General features: G+C 40.8%; 1 protein-coding gene across 1 annotated transcript in view; it reads left to right on the forward strand.

Annotated features, from left to right (window-relative positions):
- EBF4 (EBF family member 4) overlaps positions 1 to 24,591 on the forward strand; it is a 60,839-nt gene that overhangs the window by 12,047 nt on the left and 24,201 nt on the right. The window contains exons 4-7 of the mRNA XM_055307198.1: positions 96 to 159; positions 329 to 384; positions 1,829 to 1,902; positions 3,340 to 3,408. Coding sequence (XP_055163173.1) covers positions 96 to 159; positions 329 to 384; positions 1,829 to 1,902; positions 3,340 to 3,408 — 263 coding nt within the window. The remainder of the gene's footprint in view (positions 1 to 95; positions 160 to 328; positions 385 to 1,828; positions 1,903 to 3,339; positions 3,409 to 24,591) is intronic.

Here is a 24,591-nt window from a genome sequence, read left to right on the forward strand (position 1 = left end):
AGAGGCTCGTGGGCTCCTGGGGCGGGGGGGGGGGGGGGCGGGGAGGCGGAGGGTCCGTGGGAACGCCGAGCGTCCTCCGCATCTTGCGGTTGCAGGAGCCTGGGGCTGAGAAGACCAACAACGGAATCCACTACCGCCTGCGGCTGGTGTATAACAATGGTGAGCGAGTCCTGCCACTGCCCCAGGAGGTCTAGGTTCCCGCACCATGTGTGACCTATGCTGTCCCATTCCTGGGGCTGAGGAGGGGTTGGCTCCAGGGGGGCAGGGGGTGGAGTGTAGCTGAGTCACTAGAGGTCACAGCAAGCCCTCTCCGCCTCCCCACCCTTAGGACTTCGGACAGAGCAGGACCTCTATGTGCGCCTCATTGACTCCATGTCCAAGCAGGTGAGCCAGCCCAGGGCATGCTCGCGCCCACCTTACCATCCTCTTGGAACCCCATCTGAGTGAGCCTCCTTAGCCCTGCCCCAGCCTCTCCTGTGCTCCTCATCTGCACTGGTCCAGCTCCTATGGCAGGAGGGTGTGTGGCTTTGCCCTCCAATCTAGGAAAAGACAGTATTTGTACAAAGGCCCTGTCTTAGGTTGCATCCGCTAGAAGACCAGTCTAGATGGGCATTCAGGTGCCTGTGCTTTACGGGGAAGCAGGGGTAAAGCTCTCAAGAGAAGGGGAGGAAGGGAAGCAGGACAGAGAATGCTGAGCATGGCTCAGCAAGGATGTGGTCTAGCCTCAGCCTGATCCCCAGGGAGCTCTAGAGAAGGAATGGCACCAAAGTCGTCCCCCTTGAGACAGGAGGCCCGATGTGGGACGCTATCCTGGGACTCCGGGATCACTGTACCCTGTATCAGTCAGTTGTTGCCTGGGGACCACTTCCAAGGGGAGAGTGTAACCTTCCAGATGTTTCCAAGCTAGGCAGCTCCTATCTGCTGACAGTAGTTCTCAAGAGAAAGCCCTTAGCAGCCTACACTAACCACAGCTGGGGGAATAGGCACACTGGTCCAGTAAAGGGGACTAGGTGGGGCCCCAGAGCTTCTATTGCAGATCCTTAGTTCCTTGCTGAGATGGAAGGTCACAGGAGGCTCGGGGGCCAGCATTAGGAGTTTGGAGAAATTGAAACCTGAGTAAATCTTGATGGATCCTGCCCGAGGCAGGGCCCCAGAGTGTCAGGGCTTTTCGGAGACCTCAAGCATGCTGGTAAGGAACAGGGCTGAGTCACAAATGGGCCTATCCGTGGCCTGGAATGCAAGGTGGAGACAGGCTTTCCCAGTCTTCCAGCAGCCTCTACCCAATCCTAGCATAGAGGAAGAAATGGTTTGTTTCTAGAAAGCCTGTGGTCACTGTGGTATGGGAGGCAGACCAGACAGTGGCCAGTGGGACTGTGTGGGGACAAGTGTAGAAGGGGTTGGAAGAGGTCCAGGGAGAGAGGAATCACACCAATGAGGAAAGCCCATTGGGACAGAGGGACAATACTTGTAAGCAGGAGGCAGAGGTCCACTAGGGGCATGGGAACAGCGGACACGGAGTGTGTCTACCCCACCCAGCCTGACCTTGTGGTCTGGGGACTTCCCTGGCCCCAAACAGAGCTGGCTCTGGAAAGAGCTGCCTGTGGACAAACAGAATCTGTAGACCTACCTGATGCCACTCCTGCCCACTGCAGCCCTCTGGTGGTGGTCCTGGTTTGGGGAGCCCAGATCCCAGCTCTGGCTTCTTGGGCACCCCAGAGCGAGTTGGAGGGCATGATCTTCCCTGGGGGCAGGACCCATCTCTCCCCTACACCTGGATTTAAGAGGAGCCTCCTTCCCCTTGAGCCTGTGCACACCCCCTCTCCCCCAGGCCATCATCTATGAGGGGCAGGACAAGAACCCCGAAATGTGCCGAGTGCTGCTCACCCATGAGATCATGTGCAGGTGAGGAGGTTTGGGTTACCTGCACCTTGCCCCTTGGTCCCCCTCAGGCCCTGCCCCTGACCACTGCCATCACGCCCCTCACAGCTCCCTGAGGAAGCCGGGTTGGGGGAGGCGAAGAGGGAAGAGGGAGGCCCTTGAGCACAGTGCTGGCTGAAGAGAGTGTCCTTGAGGCCCCATTAGCCTGGCCTGTTTATGTGGCTTCTCCAAGTGTTTTTGTAAAAGAGGCCTCCTGCCACCACTGGAAAGCTTAACTAATAAAGCTCAGGGGAGGCTTGCAGGGGAGGTGGGGGTAGGGCTAGGCCTCCTGGATTAGCTCTGGAGCTAGAGAGAGGAAATTTTGCTGCCTCCTAGGTGAGCCTCAGGGTTTGTTGCCTTCCCAGGGGAGGTGGGGGTGGGGCGGACATAGCTCTTGGCTCTTCTTCCCTGTTACCCCAGAGGTTGGCATTTCTAGGCAAGGTCTCCCCATGAGATGCCCATCATACAGGGTCTTAAGAGGCAGTCCCTTGTGCATGGAAAAGAAAATCATGTTCAAAAATCTGTTTGGGACATTGGTTGCCTTTGGAAATAGTAGTGACAAGGAAGAAGTGGGGCGGGGGGGGGGTGTTTCTGAGGTGCTGATCATGTGGCCTTTTGTGGTCTGGGTACTGTTTACCTGAGTGGGCTCACTTTTTGGTAATCCCTGAGCTGCATGCTTACAATCTGAGTTCTTTGCTATATATATAAAAAGTGTCCAGAGACAGAGAGACCTTGGAGGTGGCCTGCAGTCTGCCTTTCCTGAATCCTCCGGGAGCAACATGCCTTTGGGGCAAGGGTTTCTTGGCCAATCTTACACTCAGGACTGGGCTCTCCAGGTCCCTGCGAAGGGCCTTTGTCATCCCAGGCTCCTGAGAGTGAGCCTTCTGGACCAGGGATGCCATACTCAGAGATAGGACACAGCATTCTCTCTCTCTTTAAAGATTTATTTATTTATTCATTCAGAGAGAGAGAGAGAGAGAGAGAGAGAGAGAGAGAGAGACAGGCAGAGGGAGAAGCAGGCTCCATGCAGGAAGCCCGAGGCGGGACTCGATCCAGGGTCTCCAGGATCACGCCCTGGGCTGCAGGTGGCGCTAAACCGCGAGCCACCGGGGCTGCCCTCTCTTTTTTAAGATTTTATTTATGAGAGACACACAGAGAGAGACGCAGAGACACAGGCAGAGGGAGAAGCAGGCTCCCCTTAGGGAGTCCGATGTAGGACTCGATTCCTGAACTCCAGGATCTCGCCCTGAGCCGAAAGCAGAGCTGAACCGCTGAGCCATCCAGGTGTCCCAGGACACAGCATTCTTAACCTGAAGCTTGTGTGTGCACGCTCACACACACACACACACACACACACACACACACATACACACGCACACCTTCATTCCCTTCCTCCTTCTTCCTCTCTTTATCTTCCCCCAGCCGGTGCTGTGACCGCAAGAGCTGCGGCAACCGGAATGAGACGCCCTCTGACCCGGTCATCATTGACAGGTACAGCTTGGGGAGGAGGCCCTGGGAGGCCAGGGTGGGCTGGGTTCAGTCGCATAACATGGTGGCACACCCACGCCCCCTATTGGTGGCTGTAAGCAGAGCGAAACTGTCAAGACACCGGGGAGCTGCGGTCCCTGGCCTCGGAGTGAAGCCCCGGTGCGGACTTTTTGGGCTGGGCTTAGGAGATCTGTTCCCTGGGGAAGAACCCAGAGAGCCAGGGCAGAGGGTGGGGGCGGGACGGGGAAGAAGCGAACCAGAGCCCAGAGAGTGGCTGGGGGTACCAAGGGGCCGGCGTGGGAAAGGCAGGGAAATGCAAGTTCTCGTCCCCCGGTCCACTTCCACCTCTGCCTGCTTGGCTTGGCTTCTCTGATCTTCCATTTCCTTCATTGGAAAAATGGGGACATACTTGGTGGATGTCAGTCACAGGACTGTTGAGGTGATGCATGTAAAAATGCTTTCTCCCATCATGATCTTTTAAAATTATTTTATTTCATTTTGAATAGCAAATGCATGTATAAGGTACAAAATTCAAAAGAGTACCCCACCCATCCGTACAGCATACGGTACACACTCTTTTTTACCATATTCTTAAAAAATTTGTGACAATATATCTTACGGATTGTTCCATATTGGAAGATAAACCCTGCCTTATCCTCCTTTTAATAGATAAAACATTTACAGAAGCAAAAAATCAAGTATAAAAGAGTTTATAGTGAAAAGATTTCCACTTCTGCTCCTGACCCATCCATTCCCCTCTAGTTAAGCAACCACTGTTAGCAGTTTCTTGGACATCTTGAAATTGCCCATAGACAAGAAATTCAGATATATATTCTTTTTGTACCTTTCCTGGCATACTAAGTGTACTTTACAGCACCTTTTCTTTTCTCTAAAAAACGTGCATATCTGGGAGGTTATAACAGAACACAAGAAGTCTCTTTCCTCTTTTTTGCTACTGCAAAATATTCCATGGTATGGATAAACTATAATTTCTTTAAATAGTCTGCCATTGCTGGACATCTGGAGCATTTTCATTCCTTTTCGGGAATAAAATATGCTGCAGTGACTTCTTTGTCCATGTGTCACTTTGCACATATATGCATTCATATGAATGATATTAAAGAAGCAGAATTGCTGGGTCAGAGGAGATGTGCAGTTGTAATTTTAATAGTTATTGTCAATTTGCCCTCTGTGGAGATTACACCAATTGGTATTCGTATCAGCACTTTTGAGAACGCCTGTTGCCCACACTCTGGCCAATTAAATACGTTGTTTATTCATTCAACAATTTTTTTTTAATATTCACTCTGTGCCAGGGTCTCTTCTATATTCTGTGGATTAAGCAGTGACCAAAACAGACAAAAGGCTTGTGTTTATGGCTTACAATCTAGTTGGGGGGATGGACGTGAACTGAATGAATGAAACATATATTATGTCAGATGGTGGTAACAGCTAAGGAGAAAAAGCCAGCATCAGGAAAGATCAGAGTGCCCAGGAAGGGGGTATCGCAATTTTAGAGTATTTAAGGAAAGCCTCCTTAAAAAGATGACATTTGAGCCAAGACTGGAAGGAAGGAAGGATGGAAGCCATGTTTGAATCCAGAGGAAAAGTGGACCTGGTATGTTTGAGGAACAGCAAGAAAGTGCAGGTGACTAGAATGAGGGACCATAGGAAAAGATGGTGTTGGAGAACCAACAGTGTGGTCAGAGGAAGGCAAAACCATGCAGACAGGGCCTTGTAAGTTGCATATAGACCATTACAAGGACTTTGGTTTTTATTCTGAGTGGCGTGGAAGCCAGGGGCGGTAGGGAGGTTTTTGAGCAGAATGAGATGATTTACATTTTAGCAAAATCACTCTAGCTTGTGTGGTGGAAGGGTGGAAGCATGAGGTGAGTTAGGAAGCCAATACAGTTATCCAGGTGAGAGAAAAGTAGAGGCTTTTATAGAGGGGGTGTTAGGAGGTGATGGCAGGAAGTAGTTGAATATATTTCATAGGCAGAACTGACAGGATTTGTCATGGAAGGAGAGACAAATTGACAGGGGGGGCAGTCAAATACATATCCCAGATGTCTGACCTCATCAACCTAGAAGGACAGAGTTCCTATATACTGAGGAGGAAAAGATTTCAGGACAAGCAGGTTTGGGAGGAGGCAGATCAGGAAGTGTGAAGATGCTTACCAAACATCCGGGGAAGGGGATTGGAAGCAGTAGAAAACATGAGTACAGATCTTGAGGGAAAGGTCCAGGCTGCAGATATAAATCTGAATTAATGAAATCATCAAGGGAATGAATGCTGAAAGAAAACATGAAGTCCAAGAACTGAATCCTGGGGTGTGTAGAGTGTTTAGAGGCCATGGAGATGTGGAGCCAGTGAAGGAGAATGAGAAGGAGCAGCCAGGGAAGCAAGAGGGAAATCAGAGAATTGGAATACTCTAGAAGTCTAGGTAAGAAACTATTCCAAAAAAGGAGGCAACAGTCAACTGCACCAAATGGTGTTCAGGGTTTGATAAAAAGACTAAGAATTCACCATTACATTTAGCAATGAGGACATTGGTGACCTCAGCAACAGCTGTTTCAGGAGAGTGGAAGGTCAGTAGCCTGGTAGGAGGGTGTCTGAGAACAGGAGAAGAAAGACCAGAGAAAATGAACAGAGGAGCTCTGGAGTTTAAAGTGATCAGAGAAATGAAGTGGTGGCAGGAACACAAAAAAATACAGGCTCAGGGGAAAATACAGCTTCTTCATATGCCAATGAGAAAACCCAGCAGGTAAGGAGGGAAATGATGATGCAGGAGACAGAGGGGAGATCGCTGGAGCCATGTCCTGTGTCAGCGATGGGCATAAGATCCCATGCACAGGTGGAGGAGTGGTTTAGCTGGGAACATAGGCAGCTATCCACAGACAGAGCAAGGAAGTCAGAGAGCCTGGGCCCCGAAGCCGGCAAATCGGGACATCCAATGTGGGAGCTTGCAGATAGATGTTCTTTCCTGATTGCTTTGTTTGCTCAGTGAATTGGGAAGATCAACAGTTGAGCATGAGGATGGAGAATGAGACACTGGGGCATAAAATAGTTGTCCAGGAGAGTGAGTGGACCGTGGAAATGTCATGTGATTGCCAAGCAGCTCCAAGGGCCTGCCGGAGGTTTGTGGTCATAAATTTAAAGTGAGAAACTTCAGGGCACCTGGGTGGCTCAGTCGGTTAAGCGTCTGCCTTCAGCTCAGGTCAGGATCCCAGGATCCTGGGATGGAGCCCCACATTGGGCTCCTTGCCCAACAGGGCAGGGGGGTGCGGGTGCTGCTTCTACCTTTCTCTCTGCCCCTCCCCCACTCCCTTCTCATGCTCTCTCTCTCAAATGAATAAATAAAATCTTTAAGAAAATAAATAAAAAATAAAGTGAGAAATTTCTTCAGCCACGCTGAACTACAGGAGTGTGCAGGTGCAGAACAGGTGAGTGCTCGTGTAAGCAGAGTTAAGGGTTTGCCAAGTGAATACAAGGAAACACAAGAAGGCAGGAGAGTAAAAAGTGTATGCAAAGGGTGTTCACGAAAATGGAACAAAGAATTTAAGGAGTAGGGAGAGGAATATGGAGGGTAAAGAGAAGGCAGGATGAATGGAATGTAGGTTCTGATGGGGCCAAACAATTGTTGGAATTGAGGTACCAGAAAGGGGTTGAGCTGGAGGTTAGAAGATGATTAGACCATGAGTTGTCTGTAGGTAGGATTATTTGGAGATTGCATTTATCAGTAAGATGTGGCTAAGGGAAGGTAGAGACAAGGTCATTGAAGGAGAGATGCTTGCGGAATGCAGAGGAGAATGTTTTGGAAGAATTCTCTATCTACACTGATACTGAAATCACCAAGAATTATGACAGGGTCATAGGTCAAGAGTATGTATGGTGATCCAGTAGTAAAATCTTCAAGGAATGAAGGCAAGCAATCTTGGGGTTGAGAAATGACTGCAGCAAGCCGTGGTCACCATACTTTGTCTTTCTGTATCATCACAGTGAACTGTGGTATCTTGGTCAATTTCATCTCTCTTACTCTGAGGTTGAGCACACTTTCGGGTATCTCAACTATTTGTATTTCATTTTCTGTGAGCTATCTCTTCATTTCTTTTGCTTCTTTTTCAATGAAGGATGAGCTTTTGTTATTGATTTGTAGGAGTATATATTAAGGAAATTACCCCTTTGCATTAGTTGCACAGATTTTTTTTTTCTAGTTGATTGTTATCTTGGAGCTTTTCTTAGGGTGAAACTTGTCCAACCCCTCAATTTTTTAAGTACTCTGGATTTTTATCATATTTAGAAAGGCCTTTCTCACACCAAAACGATTTTTAAAAATATATCCTGTGGTTTTTCTGATATTTTTATGGTTTCATTGTTTACATTTAAATATTTGGTCAACAGGGTGCATGGGTGGCTCAGTCAGTTCAGTGTCAGTTCAGCTCAGGTCCTGATCCCAGAGTCCTGGGATCGAGGCCCTGTTGGACTCTGCTTGACGGGGAGCCGCAGTGATGAAGTTCATATTGCTCCACATTCTCACCAATCCTTACTAATGTCAGTCTTCTTAATGTTTCCCAGTCTAATGGGCACACAGGGAATTTTGTGGGGGGCTTTAATTTGCGTTTTCCTGATTACTAATGAAGTTGAGCGTCTTTTTTATTTATTAGTATTTGCATTACTTCTATTAAGTATATGCTAAAGTTTTTTGCCCATTTTTCTTTTTGAATGGTTTGGGTTTTTTATCCCCAAAATTTTTAAAGATTTTATTTATGTATTCATGAGAGACATAGAGAGGCAGAGACATAGGCAGAGGGAGAAGCAGACTCCTTGCGGGGAGCCCAGTGTGGGACTCTATCCCAGGACCCCAGGATCACAATCTGAGCCAAAGGCAGACGCTCAACCACTAAGCCACCCAGGTGCCTCTTTTACTCTGTTTTATTTAAGAAATCCTTCCCTATGCTGAGTCATAAACATATTCTTCTGTATTTTCTTCTAAAGGTTTTATAGTTTTTCATCTTACATTTAGGTTTATAATCCATGTGGAACTAATTTGGGGGCATGGTATGAATTAAGGGATCAATGTAATTATTTTTTTATTTATGAATCACTAACTATTCTAGTGTCATTTATTAAATAGCTCATCCTTTCCTATTGAGCTGCAGTACCATCTATGTCCTAAGTCAGGTTTCCTTCTATTTATGGGTATGGTTCTAGACTCTTTATTATAGTCCTTTGATTTATTTGATAACTCCTGTGCTAACATCACATTGTTTTAATCACTATAGCTTTATAATAATGATATAAATAAGTGTGTAGGGCAAGTCTTTCCTCTCTTGTTCTTGAGGAGAGTATTGCATTTTTTGGCCTTTTGTGTTTCCATATAAGTTTGGAATCCACCTATAAAATTACACACACACACATTTTGGGGGGCTTTGATTAATATTACAATTAACTTGTACTTTAATTTGGAAGGGAATTCACATCTTTATGCTACTGAGTCTTCCTATCCATGAATATGGTTTATCTATTTATGTGTATTTTCTCTAATGCCTTTCAATAAAGTTTTATAATTTTCTTAATAAAGGCCACATACACTTTTTTTCATGCAATTCACTCTTTCAATAAATATTTATTGAGCATCTACTGTGTATAAGGCAGTGTTCTAGGCTCTAAGGTTACCAGAGTAAACAAAGCAGACAAAAATATCTGTTCTCATGGAGGGAGAAGACACAGGGGAGATAGGCAAAAACAATCATTCTAAGTACATTAGAATGTGATATATGGAAAAACTAGAGAACAATAAAACTAATCAGGAATTTAGGGGTCAGGGAAATGTGATTTTTAAATGGAGTGATCCCAGTAGGCCACATTGAAGGTGGAGTTTGAGGAAAGATTTTTTTTTAAGATTATTTATTTATTTGTGAGAGACACAGAGAGGCAGAGACATAATCAGAGGGAGAAGCAGGCTCTCTGAGGGGAGCCCCATATGGGACTGGATCTCAGGACCCTGGGACCATGACCTGAGCCAAAGGCAGATGCTCAACCACTGAGCCACCAGGTGCCCCATTTAGGAAAGATCTGAAAAGAGAATGATGGACGCCTGGGTGGCTCAGTAGTTGAACGTCTGCTTTTGGCTCAGGGTGTGATCCCAGGGTCCTGGGACCATGTCCCACATCAGGCTCCCCATAGGGAGCCTGCGTCTCCCTCTGCCTATGTTTCTGCTTCTCTTTCTGTGTATCTCTCATGAATAAATAAATAGTAACATCTTAAAAAAAAAGAACTATTTGAAGAGGAAATGAGCCATTCAAGCATATGGGCAGCTTATTTTTAATACAATTTATATTTTGTTGCTATTGCAAATTATATCCTTTGTTATATTTTCTAACTCTTTGTTGATAGTATAGAGAAATGCAATTGATATTTGCATGTGGATCTTTGTCTTTATATTTGTTTTGCTTTTTCTGTATAGACAGCCATCTTATGCAAACCATGACTGTTGTTTTTTTTTTTATCCAATCCTTACATATTTGATTTAAATATTTTATTTATTTATTTGAGAGAGAGAGAGAAAGTGAGCATGAGTGGGGTGGGGGGTGAGGGGTAGAAGGATAGGGGTGGCAGAATGCCCACTGAGCAGGGAGCCAGATGGTAGGCTCAATGTGGGGGTCCATGTGAGGCTCCATCCCAGGACCCTGAGATCAAGACCTGGGCTGAAGGCAGATGCTTAACAGACTGAGCCACCCAGGTGCCCCTGGGTGTTTGAATATAAACAATGGCAATGCCATTCTTGTCTTGTTTTTGGTTTTAAAGAAAATGTTTCTGATGTTTTACCATTAAAAACATGTTTAACTATAGATATTTGGTAGCTGTCCTCTATCGGGTTAAAAAGGTTTGGTAAGTGATTTTTGTTGGGGATTTTTTAAAATCATGAATGGATGTTGAATTTCACATGTTGCTTTTCTCTACATGTATTGAGTTGATGAGATAGCCTTTCTCCTTCAAACTGTTAATGCACTGAATTTCATTAATGGTTTTCCTAAACTTGAATTACCTGGTATAAACCTAACTTGGTTAATGGTTTACTGTCTTCTCTATATGCTGCAGGATTTGCATTGCTAATAATATTTTTAGAGTTTTTGCATTTATGTTCAACAGTGACTGACTTATAATTATGATGTCAAGGTATGATTTTGACAGTGGTATATCAGACTCAAGTAATTAAAAGGGGTATGTTCTTTCTTTTACTATTTGCTGGATGAATTTGTGTGAGTTTGGAATGATTTGTTCCTTGAAAATTCGTTGTAATTTTTCTTGAGTTTGTGGGGATGAGGAGAGAATTTTTAAATCATTGACTCATTTCTTTTTAATGGTAATGGATTATTCAGGCCTTCTGTTTCTTGTATACTCTCTTTTGGTGAGTTATATTCTTTAAGGAATTTGTACTTTGTACCCAAGTTTTCAAATTTGTTTCCATAAAGTTGTTCATAATGTTCTCATCTTTTTGATCTCTGCTATATTTTTCCATTCCTGATATTGTTTGTAGCATATCTTTCTCCTTGATACGTTCTGCCAGCAATTTTTTTAGTACTTTCTAAAAACTAGCTTTTCTTTTTTTTTTAAAGATTTTATTCATTTATTCATGAGAGACAGGGAGAGAGGCAGACACAGGTAGAGGGAGAAGCAGGCTCCATGCAGGGAGCCCGATGTGGGACTCAATTCCGGGATCTAGGATCACACCCTGGGCTGAAGGCAGGCATTAAACCGCTAAGCCACCCAGGCTGCCCTAAAAACTAACTTTTAGAGGCACCTAGGTGGCACAGTTGATCAAGTATCCAACTCTTGGTTTCAGCTCAGGTCATGATCTCAGGATCATTGGATCGAGCCCCTCACATTGGATTCCATGCTCCATGTGGAGTCTGCTTGAGATTCTTTGTCCCTCTCCTTCTGCCCTTCCTGCTCATGCTCTGACTCTTTCTCTCTCTCTCAAATAAATGAATAAATAAATCTCTTAAAAATATATGTAAAAACTAACTTTTAGCTTTATCAATCTTTCAAATGTGTGTTTGCTTTGCATTACATTAATTCTCCATTTATCTTTATTTTCACCCTTCTTTTTTTAAAAATATTTTTTTAACTTATTTATGATGGTCATACAGAGAGAGAGAGAGAGAGAGAGGCAGAGAGAGAAGCAGGCTCCATGCACCGGGAGCCTGACGTGGGATTCGATCCCGGGTCTCCAGGATCTCGCCCTGGGCCAAAGGCAGGCGCCAAACCGCTGCGCCACCCAGGGATCCCTTCACCCTTCTTTCATTGGGTTTATTTTGTTCTTTCCTAATTTCACGAGTTGGATACTTAGCTCATTAATCACAGACCTTCTTTATTTTAATACAATTACTTAAGGCTATTATGTTTCCTTAAAATACTACTTTTCCTGTATCTCCCATTTTCATATCTCATATTTTTATTACCACTCAGTTTCAAGGATTGTTAAATTTCTGGTTACAACTTATTTTTCAATGCATGGGATATTTAGAGATAAGTTTCCTTATTCTTTATTTTTTTATTTTTATTGTTTATTTTTAAGTTAACTTTATGAGGCATACTCAATATGCAATAAAATGCACATAAAGTAAACAATATGAAAAGGTTTGACATATGTACATACTGATGAAACCATCACCATTATTGAAATAATGAACATATCCTTCAACCCTAAAAATTTCCTCATCACTCTTGGAATCTCTCCCTCTCTCCCCTGACCTCTATCCTCAAACAACCATTGCTCTGCTTTCTGTCATTATAGATTGGTTTCCATTTTGTAGAATTTTATATAAATGAAATTATACAGTGTGTGCTTTTTTTTGGTGTAGGTTTTTTCACTAAGCATAATCTTTTTTGTGTGTTTCATCCATGTTGTTGGATGTATCAATACCTCATTTATTTTTATTGCTGAGTGGTTTTTCCATTGTATGAATATAGTAAAAACTTTGTGCCATCGTCTCTTGATAGATGATTGGGTTGCTTCCAGTTTATAGCTATTACAAATAAAGCTTTATAAACATTTATATACAAGTCCTTTTACAGACAATGCTTTCATTTCTCTTGGGTAAAATCCTAGGAATGGAATGGTTGGATCCTATGATAAGAGTATGTTTAACTTTATAAGTAATTACCTGATTTCCAACGTGGTTGTACCATTTTACACTCCCATTAGCAGTGTATGAGAGTTGTAGTTCCTCTCCATTCTTGTTAGTATAAGAATAGTCTATCTTTTTAATATTAGCCATTCTAATAGGTGTGTGGTGGTATGTCATTGTGGTTTTAATTTATACATCCTTAATGACTAATGATGTTGAACATCTTTTCATGTGCTTATTTTCCATCCATATATTTTCTTTGAAGAAGTGTCTGTTCAGATATTCCACCATTATCCTCCTTTTTATTGGGTTATTTTATTATTATTGAGTTGTAGAAGTTCTTTATATATTGTGGATAAAAGTAAGATATCTATTTTACAAAAAAAAATTCCCAGTGACTTGTCTTTTCATTCTCTTAACAGTGTTATTTGAAGAATACAATTTTTTTAATTCATGAAGTCTAATATACAAATTTTGTAAATTTATGTATTTTTCTTTTATGTATTATGCTTTTAAAAAATATTTTATTTATTTATTCATGAGAGACACAGAGAGAGAGAGAGAGAAGCAGAGACACAAGCAGAGGGAGAAGCAGGCTCCATGCAGGGAGCCTGATGTGGGAATTGATCCTGGGACTCCAGGGTCAGGCCCTGGGCCGAAGGCAGGCACTAAACTGCTGAGCTGCCCAGGGATTCCCTATGTATTATGCTTTTGATGTCACAGCTAAAAAAATCTTAAACCAATGACCTCAGGTTTCATTCTAGGAAACCAGAAAAAGGAGGTGAAATTAAATCCAAAGTGAGCAGAAGAAAGGAACTAATAAATATCAAAATAGGAAACAGATAAACAATAGAGAAAAATCAATGAAACCAAAACCTGATTCTTTTAGAAGATCAATAAAATGGGTAAACCTATACTCAGACTGATCAGAAAAAAAAAGAAAGAACACACATTTTGCCAATATCATAAATGAGAGTGGTGACATCACTATAGATTCTAGAGATAGTAAATATATTGAGAATATTATGAATAATTTTATGCCAAGAAATTCAACAATTTAGACCATTTATATTTAATGTGATTATTGATATGGTTATGAGTCTATCATCTCAACATTTTCTTTAAGCTTGTTCTTCTGTTCTCTTCTTTGTTCTTTTCTTTTTTTTTCCAGTCTTTTAGATTATTTGGGTAATTTTATTACTATTTCATTTTATTTCCTTTGTTGGCTTATTAGCAAAACTATTTTTGTTATTTTAGTAATTGCTTTAGGACTCATATCTTTAGGTTATTGCAGTCCACTTTCAATTATACCACTTTATCTGTAGTATACTATTGTCATAAATTCTATTTTTTAAGTTATAAAATCCACAATACATGGATATTTTTGCTTAAACAATTATTTCTAAAGAGATTTTTAAAATATGCAAAATATGTTATACATTTACCCAGCCATCTAGTTACCATTTCTAGTGTTCTTCATTCTTTTCTGTAGACCCAGACTTCCATTTTTCTTATATCTGAAGGGCATCCTTTAATATTTGTTTGTATTTTAACTGGGTATAGAATTCTAGGTTGACTTTTATTGTTAAGATGTTGTTCCACTGTCTTCTCTCTTGTATTTCTGATGAGAAATCTGATACTATTATTATCTTTGTTCCTCTGTACATAAACATGTCTTTTATTTCTGGCTGCTTTTAAGATTTTTCTCTTTATTCTTTATTTTTTTAAAGATTGTATTTACTTATTTTAGAGATAGAGATAGAGATGGGAGAGGGGACCAGAGGGAGAGGGACAAGCAGACTCCCTGCTGAGCACAGAGCCTGATGTGGGCCCAATCCCATGACCCTGAGCTCATGACCCAAGCCAAAATCAAGAGTCAGATGCCAAACTGGCTGAGCCACTCAGGTGCCCCTCTTTATTATTCATTTTAAACAACTTGATTATGATATGCATTGGTGTAGTTTTTCTTCATATTTCATGTGCTTGGAGCTCATTGATCTTTTTGGATCTAGAGGGTTATAGTTTTCATTACATTTGGAATGTTTTTTTAAACATTTTTATTTATTTGGCAGACAGCGTGAGTAGGGGGAGTGGCAGAGAGGGAGGAAGAAGGGGAGGGGGAAGGAGACTCCCTGCTGAGCAGGGACCTTAATGTGGGTTTTGATCCCAGGACCCTGGAATCATGACCTGAGCCAAAGGCAGATGGTTAACCAACTGAGCTACCCAGCCGCCCCTTTCTGGAAAGTTTTTTATCATTATTTTCTCAATTATTTTTCTGCACACCATCCCCACAGTCCCACTCCTTTGGGGATTCTAATTACTCCAATTACAAATACTAAACTGCTCGAGGTTGTCGTGCAGCTCACTCACATTTCATTTTAGGGGATTTTTGTTCTGAAATGAAAAACATTTCATTTTGGATAGTTTTACTGCCATGCTTCAAGTTCACTAATCCTTTCTTCAGCACTGTTTCATCTGTTGTTAATCCCTTCCAATATATTTTTTATCTTAAATATTGTAGTTTTCATCTCTGCAAGTTTGATTTGTTTCTTTTTTATATCTTCCATGACTCTACTTAAATTTTTGAATATAACAAATACTGTTATAATTACTCTTTTAAGATTTATTTATTTATTTATTCATGAGAGACACACACAGAGAGAGAGAGAGAGAGGCAGAGACACAGGCAGAGGGAGAAGCAGGCTCCATACAGGGAGCCCAATGCAGGACTTGATCCCGGGATCACGACCTGGGCTGAAGGCAGGTGCTAAACCACTGAGCCACCCAGGGATCCCCCTATAGTTACTCTTTTAATGACTTTTTCTGCTACTTCTAACATCTGTGTCTATTCTATTTCAATTGATTGATTATTCTCATTATGAATCATATTTATTTTGCATCTTGGCATGCCTGGTATTCTGTAATTAGATGTCAGACATTATGAATTTTTCCTTGTTTGGTGTTGGATATTTTTGTATTCCTATAAATCTTCTTGAGCTTTGTTCTGGGATGCAGCTAGGTTACTTGGAAACAGTTTCATCTTTTTGAGTCTTGATTTGATGATTTTTTAGATGGTTCCACACCAATACTCAATCTAGGACTAATTATTTCCCACTACTAAAGTAAGACCTTCTTAAGTACTCTAACCAATATCCCATAAATTATGAGTTTTTCAAGCCTAGCTAGTAGAAACAAGCACTATTCCCATCTCTATGTGAGCACCAGGACTGTTCTCTTTATTCCTTTTGGGTAGTTCTTTGCCTGGCCTTGGGTAATTTCTTCATATGCACACACTGACCAGTCTTATACTAAATAGTCAAGAGAGACTCTTAAATTTTTCTGGTTTCTCTTTCTATGTATCTCTCTCTTCTATGAGGCTCTGTCTCATGAAGTCTAGCTACCTTGGTTTCTATGGACTCTCAGTGCATCTTTTCTTTTTTTTTTAATTTTTATTTATTTATGATAGTCAGAGAGAGAGAGAGAGAGAGAGGCAGAGACACAGGCAGAGGGAGAAGCAGGCTCATGCACCGGGAGCCCGACGTGGGATCCGATCCCGGGTCTCCAGGATCGCGCCCTGGGCCAAAGGCAGGCACCAAACCGCTGCGCCACCCAGGGATCCCTCAGTGCATCTTTTCAATTCTGGGATCAGCTGGGCTCTGCCTCAGCTCCCCCTCCTATGTTGTAGTATGGAAACTCTCAAATCAATATAATGAGGCATTTGTCATGTTCACCTCATTTATTTCCCATCTTTTAGGGATCACTGTTTCTTTGTTATCTGATCCCCATTACGTTGAAAAAATGTTTTGTGCATTTTGTCTGGTTTGTTTTGTTTTGTCTTATTTGGTTTTCAGGCCACAGGTTTCTGTTACTCCATCTTGGTTAGAAGCAGAAGTGTGTTTTTTAATTCCCAAACGTGGTTTTTTCTATTTATATTTGTTACTAATTTATAACCTAATTGTGTGTCTAATAGATCTACCACTTTATATATTTGTCCATTTAACCAAGATTTTTAAAAAAGATTTTATTCATTTATTTGAGAGAGAGAAAGAGAGAGCACAAGTGAGAGGAAAGGCAGAGGGAGTGGGAGAAGCAGGCCCCATTGAAGAGTGAGCCCAATGCAGGACTTGATCCCAGAACCCTGGGATAATGTCCTGAGCCAAAGGCAGTTGCTTAACTGACTGAGCCACCCAGGTGCCCAAGATTGTTTTTTTATTTTTTTATTATTTATTTTTATTTTTATTTTTTTTCAAGATTGTTTTTTTAAAAGATTTTATTTATTGGGGATCTCTGGGTGGCTCAGCGGTTTGGCGCCTGCCTTTGGCCCAGGGCGTGGTCCTGGAGTCCCGGGATCGAGTCCCGCATCAGGCTCCCAGCATGGAGCCTGCTTCTCCCTCCTCCTGTGTCTCTGCCTCTCTCTCTCTCTCTCTGTGACTATCATAAATAAATAAATTTAAAAAAAAATTAAAAATTGAGAGATGGAGTTCACATGAACTTTCAGTTTATCTTAGTGGGTTTCATAAACTTTTTTTGATATATACATATCAAAATTTTTACACATTAATATATATTTACTTTTATGAGCATTTGTTGGTCCTTTATTTCTAGTATATATTTTGCTTTAAAGTCCATTTTATCTGGTATAATTTGCAGACTCTCTTAACTTACTTTTGGTTATATTTGCACCATATACCTTTATTCATCCTTTATTTTCAATGATTATGTGTCCTTTTGTTTCAAGTATTTCTCTTTTAATAGCATATTGCTGGAATTATTTTTTTCATTCTTTTTTTTTTTAATGTTTTATTTGCTTATTCATGAGAGAGACAGAGAGAGAAAGGTAAAGACATAGGCAGAGGGAGAAGCAGGCTCCATGCAGGGAGCCCGATGTGGGACTCAATCCTGGGACTCCAGGATCATGCCCTGGGCCAAAGGCAGGCGCTAAACTGCTGAGCCACCCAGGCATCCCTGGATTTATTTTTAAAATCCAGTCTATTTTTAACTGAAAATTTAGTCCATTTTCTTTATTGAGATTATTAATTTATTTCAATTATTTTCTACCATCTCACTTTGTGCTCTTTATTTGTTCCACCTCTTCTGTTTCTTTGTTTTCCTTTCTTGATATATTAAAAAAAATGAGAATTTTGTTTGATGTAGTGTATGTGTTTCTTACTGCACTTTTGCCTCTACTGGTTTAGAAGTTTAATCACTTAATTTCTATTCTTTTAGCTATTAACCTTGAAATTTACTGTGTATTCATAACAAAGTCATAATTTCTTTCCTAACTAATTAGAATTTCGAATGGTGGTGTGCTGGAGCTACCTCATACCAGTTCACAAGAGCTAATTGTTAGTATCTCTTCTCAACTCCATATGCAGTGACATCATACTGGTAGCTTGAAATCAGCCATGGGGGAACATATATAATCATGGAAGTCAACAAACATTATAAATCATGGGTTTTCCCCCGCTGGAGATGATTGTTAAATATTTACCAGCTCACTACTGATCTTAGACCATTCTATTACCACCCCTGTCCTATTTATAAGATCTTTGGTCCAGAATTTTAATTCTTCTAAAATTCCACACACTGTTAATATTTTTTTTATTGTTTGCACATTTTCTTGTATTTTTTTAATAAATTAATTTTTATTGGTGTTCAATTTACCAACATACAGAATAACACCCAGTGCCCATCCCGTCAAGTGTCCCCCTCAGTGCCCGTCACCCATTCACCCCCACCCCCCGCCCTCCTCCCCCTCCACCACCCCTAGTTCATTTCCCAGAGTTAGGAAGTCTTTATGTTCTGTGTCCCTTTCTGATATTTCCCACACATTTCTTCTCCCTTCCCTTATATTCCCTTTCACTATTATTCATATTCCCCAAATGAATGAGAACATACACTGTTTGTCCTTCTCCGATTGACTTACTTCACTCAGCATAATACCCTCCAGTTCCATCCACGTTGAAGCAAATGGTGGGTATTTGTCGTTTCTAATGGCTGAGTAATATTCCATTCATCTTCTTTATCCATTCATCTTTCGATGGACACCGAGGCTCCTTCCACAGTTTGGCTATTGTGGACATGGCTGCTAGAAACATCGGGGTGCAGGTGTCCCGGCGTTTCATTGCATCTGAATCTTTGGGGTAAATCCCTAACAGTGCAATTGCTGGGTCGTAGGGCAGGTCTATTTTTAATTCTTTGAGGAACCTCCACACAGTTTTCCAGAGTGGCTGTACCAGTTCACATTCCCACCAACAGTGTAAGAGGGTTCCCTTTTCTCCGCATCCTCTCCAACATTTGTTGTTTCCTGCCTTGTTAATTTTCACCATTCTCACTGGTGTGAGGTGGTATCTCATTGTGGTTTTGATTTGTGTTTCCCTGATGGCAAGTGATGCAGAGCATTTTCTCATGTGCATGTTGGCCATGTCTATGTCTTCCTCTGTGAGATTTCTCTTCATGTCTTTTGCCCATTTCATGATTGGCACTGTTAATATTTTTAATTATGTATGAATTTTTTCTTTAGCTTTATCAAGGGCTTTTTGGCTTATCTTTTTTTTTTTCTTGCATCTTACAACTTCCTCTTTGTTCCTTTGGGGTCATTTTCTCTCTTCTGAAGGTCATTTTCTCTCCTTCTGAAGTACATCTTTTAGAAGTTTCTAAAGGTCTATGGTGGTAAACAGCACGCTCACTTTGTTTTTCTATCAATGTCTTTTTATATCACTGTCTTTCTTGAAAGATGATTTTCCTGAAAACATACTTCTAGACTTACAGCTTTTTACTTAACACTTTGAAAATGCTTCCATTGTTGCTGCTGAAAAGTGCAGTATAACTGTCATTATTTTGCAAGTAAACTTTCTTTCCTCTCTATATAAGAGCTTCTCTCTGTCTTTGGAGTTCTTCAGTTTAATGTGTCTGTGAAATTTTTTTAAGATTTTATTTATTTATTCATGAGAGACACAGAAAGAGAGAGGCAGAGACATAGGCAGAGGGAGAAGCAAGCCTCCATGCAGGGAGCAGATGTGGGACGTGATCCCGGGACTCCAGGATCACGGCCTGGGCCAAAGGCAGGCACTCAACCGCTGAACCACCCAGGCGTCCCTGCTTGTGAATTTTTTTATCCTTCTTAGAATTTGTTGATCTTCTTGTATCTATGGATTTATATTTTTCATCACTTCTGTAACTTGCTCAGCCTTTGCCTGATGTTACATCTCAGTTATATTCTCTCCTTTCCCCTTATGGCACTTCAAATGACACTCCAATTTAGACCTTTAATTCTGTTCTCCATATATCCTAAACAATTATATATGTCTGACCTATAGTCATAGGTCATAGTCAGTCATATAGTCAGTCATACATAGTTTTCTCTTTGTACTGCATTCTGGGTAATTCTTTTTTATTCATCTCCCCAGTCACTAGTTAGTTGCACCTAAACTGTTGTTTAATTTATCCAGTGAGCTATTAATTTCAGGGATTTTATTTTCCATTTCTAAAAGTTTTATTTAAAAAATAAATAAATAGGGATCCCTGGGTGGCGCAGCGGTTTGGCGCCTGCCTTTGGCCCAGGGCGCGATCCTGGAGACCCGGGATCGAATCCCACGTCGGGCTCCCGGTGTATGGAGCCTGCTTCTCCCTCTGCCTGTGTCTCTGCCTCTCTCTCTCTCTGTGACTATCATAAATAAATAAAAAATTAAAAAAAAAATTAAAAAAAAATAAATAATAAATAAATAAATAAATAAATAAATAAATAAATAATAAAAATAAAATAAAATAAAATAAAAAAATAAAAGTTTTATTTAGTTCATTTTCAAATATGTCTGGTTACTTAGGGGGGTCTCTTGGTGCTTATTAATTTTTTAATTGTCTTTTTATTTCTTTAAAATGTTTGTGGTTATTTTTACATTCAGTACTTGATAATTCCAACATGAGAAGTCCTTGGTTTCTATATCTGTTGTTCATTACTTCCACTAACTCTTATTCATGATGGCTTGTCTCTTTGTCTCGTGTTTTGTTATTATTGTGGTAGTGATTATTTTAGCTCATATATGGTTGAATCACATCAGGGCCAGAATAGGGTATGTTTTCCTCTGGAAGGTTTTGTGTGTGATTCCACCAGGAATAGGCAATGCTACCAAGCTGGGATCTCTCTAGGTTCCTCAGAGGATTCAGGGCTCTCGTCTGAAGTAATCCCTATTCTCCATCTCAATGTGTTTATATTGGCATTTGACACCAGTACAACCCTAATATTTGTGCTAGCTCATAGTTCATTGTTCCCACTTAGGTTTCAACCTCTTGTTTTTGTCTTTTTTTTTTTTTTTTTTTAATCCTTGGAGATTTTCCTTACCTTTTATTTTTTAAAAGATTTTATTTATTTATGAGAGACAGAGAGAGAGAGAGAGAGAGAGAGGCAGAGACACAGGCAGAGGGAGAAGCAGGCTCCATGCAGGGAGCCCAACATGGGACTCGATCCTAGTCCCCAGGATCATGCCCTGGGCTGAAGGCGGTGCTAAACCGCTGAGCCACCCGGGCTGCCCTCCTTACCTTTTAGATAAAACTTCAGGATATGGTCATAACGGGAAGGCTATTTATTTATTTATTTATTTATTTATTTATTTATGTAGGCTCCATGCCCAGCATGGAGCTCAACTCAGGGCTTGAACTCATGACCCTGACATCAAGACCTAAGCTGAGATCAAGAGTCAGACACTTACCTAACTGAACCACCCAGGTACCCCAGGATGGCACTTTAAAGATATGTAATCTACCATAATACTTGAAGAAGAAATCATCTATTTGGAATTTACCCTGGTTAATTAAATTTAGGAAATATGGGTCCACCTATATTTTTTTCTGATGGCTCCAGTTGTCCCAATAGTGATTATTGAATAATCCATCTTTCCCTACCAATAGTAAATATCACTCATGCTGTATTCTAAATGAGTTATTTGTATTTCTGGACTTTCTATCCTATGCCATTATTTCATCTATTTATTCATGTGGGAATGTGATGCTGTTTTAATTTTTGAAGATTTCTAAGATTTTTTTTTAAGATTTTATTTATTTTTTCATGAGAGACAGAGAGAGAGGCAGAGACATAGGCAGAGGGAGAAGCAGGCTCCATTCAGGAAGCCCGAAGTGAGACTTGATCCTGGGACTCCAGGATCATGCCCTGGGCCAAAGGTAGATGCTCAACTGCTGAGCCACCCAGGCATCCCAGATTTCTAACATTTTTTTAGTGACAAGTAGATCTACTACTCCTTTGCATTACTCATATTTTAGAATTTTTCTAACTATTCTTCTATTCTTTTTTTTTTTTTGAGAGAGAGAGAGAGCCCAAGTGAGGGGAGGAGCAGAGGGAGAGGGAGAGAATCAAACAGACTCCATGCTGAGTGTGAACTTGATATACTGATATGGGGCTTGATCTCACAACTCTGAGATCATCACCTGAGCTGAAACCAAGAATTGAATGCTTAATTGACTGAGCCACCCAAGTACCCCCCAACTATTCTTCTTATTATTTTTTTAAGATTTATTTTATTTATTTATTTGAGAAAGAGAGCATGTGGCAGGGAGGGGCAGAGAAAGGGAGAGAAGCTTTAGGAGACTTCTGCACTAAGTGCAGAGCCCAGTGTGGGGCTCGAATCCAGAACCTGAAATCACGACCTGAGCTGAAACCAAGAGTTAGATGCACAACTGACTGCACCACCCAGACACCCCTCTTAATTATTTTCCATATTAACTTTACAGTTAAATTATAGGGCAGCCCGGAGCGCTCAGAAGTTTAGCACCACCTTCAGCCCAGGGCCTGATCCTGGAGACCCAGGATCAAGTCCCACGCTAGGCTCCCTTCATGGAACCTGCTTCTCCCTCTGCCTGTGTCTCTGCCTCTCTCTCTCTCTCCCTGTGTCTCTCATAAATAAATAAATAAATAAATAAATAAATAAATAAATAAATAAATAAATAAAATCTTTTAAAAAAATTATATAGGTCACAAAAAATTACTGGTCATTTTTTAAACTGTGGTTTAAAAAAACAGATAATATAAAATTTACTATCGTTATCATTTTAAAACATACAGTTCTGTAGTGTTAAATATATTCACATTGTTGGGCAACAGATCTCCAGAACTTTTTCTTCCTGCAAAACTGAAACTCTGTACTCATTAAACAACAACTCCCCATTTTCCCCTCTCTCCAGTTCTGATAGCCACCATTCTGCTTTCTGTTTCTCTAAATTTGGCTACTCTAGATACTTCATTTAAGTGGAATCATACAGTATTTGTCTTTTTGCAACTGGCTTATTTCACTTAACATATTCTCCTCAAGTTTCATCCATGTTGCATATAATAGGATTTCCTTCCTTTTTAGGGCTGAATATAGTATTCTATTTTACATATATACCACATTCATCCATCAATGAACATTTGAGTCTTTCATCTTTTGACTATAGTAAATAATGCTGCTATAAATATAAGTGTGAAAATATCTCTTTGAGACCCTACTCTTTGGATACATAACCATAAGTGGGATTGTTGGATCATATGATAATTTGTTTTTGTTTAATTTTTAAAGAAAGCTCCGTACTGTTTTCCATAGCAGTTGCACCATTCTACAATTTCACCAACAGTGGACAAGGGTTTTAATTTCTCCTCTTCCTCACCAATACTTTTTTTTTTAATAGTAGCCATCCTAATTGGTGTGAGATGATATCTCGTTGTCTTTTTTTTTTAAGTTTTGACAGAATATATACACCCATGAAACCACTGTTGCAATTAAGAACAGACAACTTTCATCACCCCAATGTTTTCTCTCTCTTTTTTTTAAGATTTTATTTATTTATTCATGAGAGACACACAGAGAGGCAGAGACATAGGCAGAGGGAGAAGCAGACTCCTTGCAGGGAGCCCAATGTGGGACTTGATCCTGGGACCCTGGAATCACACCCTGAGCCAAAGGCAGATGCTCCACCACTAAGCCAGCCACTCATTGTCTCTTTTTAGAAGATTTTTTTTATTTTAAGTGATCACTATACCAAGTGTGGGGCTCCAGCTCACAACCCCGAGATCAAGTCACATGCTTTACCAAATGAGCCACCAGGTGTCTCAATATCTCATTGTTTTGAGATAATTGTCTCCAATTTTGGTTAAATTATTTATGTCTTTCCAATTCTATTTTTTTTGTTTGTTTCTGGTATTTTGGAGTTCTATTATAGGTGCATATGTGTTTATAATTATTATTTCTTTCTGGTAGATTGACATTTTAACATAAAATATCTTTCTTTATCTCTTGTAACAATTTTATTTTAAAGTCTATTTAATATGATATCAACAAAGATGCTCTAGCTCTCTTTTAGTTAGTTTTTTTTAAGATTTATTTATTTATTTATTTATTTATGAGAGAGAGAGAGAGAGGCAGACACAGGAGGAGGGAGAAATAGGCTCCATGCTGGGAGCCTGACGTGGGACTCGATCCCGGGACTCCCGGATCACGCCCTGGGCCAAAGGCAGGCACTAAACCACTGAGCCACCCAGGGATCCCCTAGTTTTCTTGATATATCTTTTCCAAACTTTTTATTTTCAACGTATTTCTATCTTTGAATCTAAACTATGCCTTGCGTAGACATCACAGTTAGATTATGTTTTTTAATACATTTTGCCAATCTCTGCCTTTTAATTTGAGTATTTAATTCATTTACATCTAATGTACTTACTGCTAAAGTAGAATTTATATCTGCCATTTTACAATGTGTTTTCTATCTTATTTCCTCTATTCCTCTATTATTGCCTTTTTGTGTGTGTTAAATTGATATTTTCCAGCATACTGTTTTTTTTTTTAAGATTTTATTTATTTATTAATGAGAGAGAGGTAGACGCACAGGCAGAGGGAGAAGCAGGCTCCATGCAGGGAGCCTGATGTGGGACTCAATCCTGGGTCTCCAGGATCAGGCCCTGGACTGAAGGTGGCGGCACTAAACCACTGAGCCACCCGGGCTGCCCTTTTTTTTTTTTATTTATTTCAGCATACTGTTTTAATTACATTGTTGTTGTTACTCTAT

Source organism: Nyctereutes procyonoides, unplaced genomic scaffold (assembly GCF_905146905.1).
Source record: "Nyctereutes procyonoides isolate TBG_1078 unplaced genomic scaffold, NYPRO_anot_genome, whole genome shotgun sequence".
Lineage (NCBI taxonomy): Eukaryota > Metazoa > Chordata > Mammalia > Carnivora > Canidae > Nyctereutes > Nyctereutes procyonoides.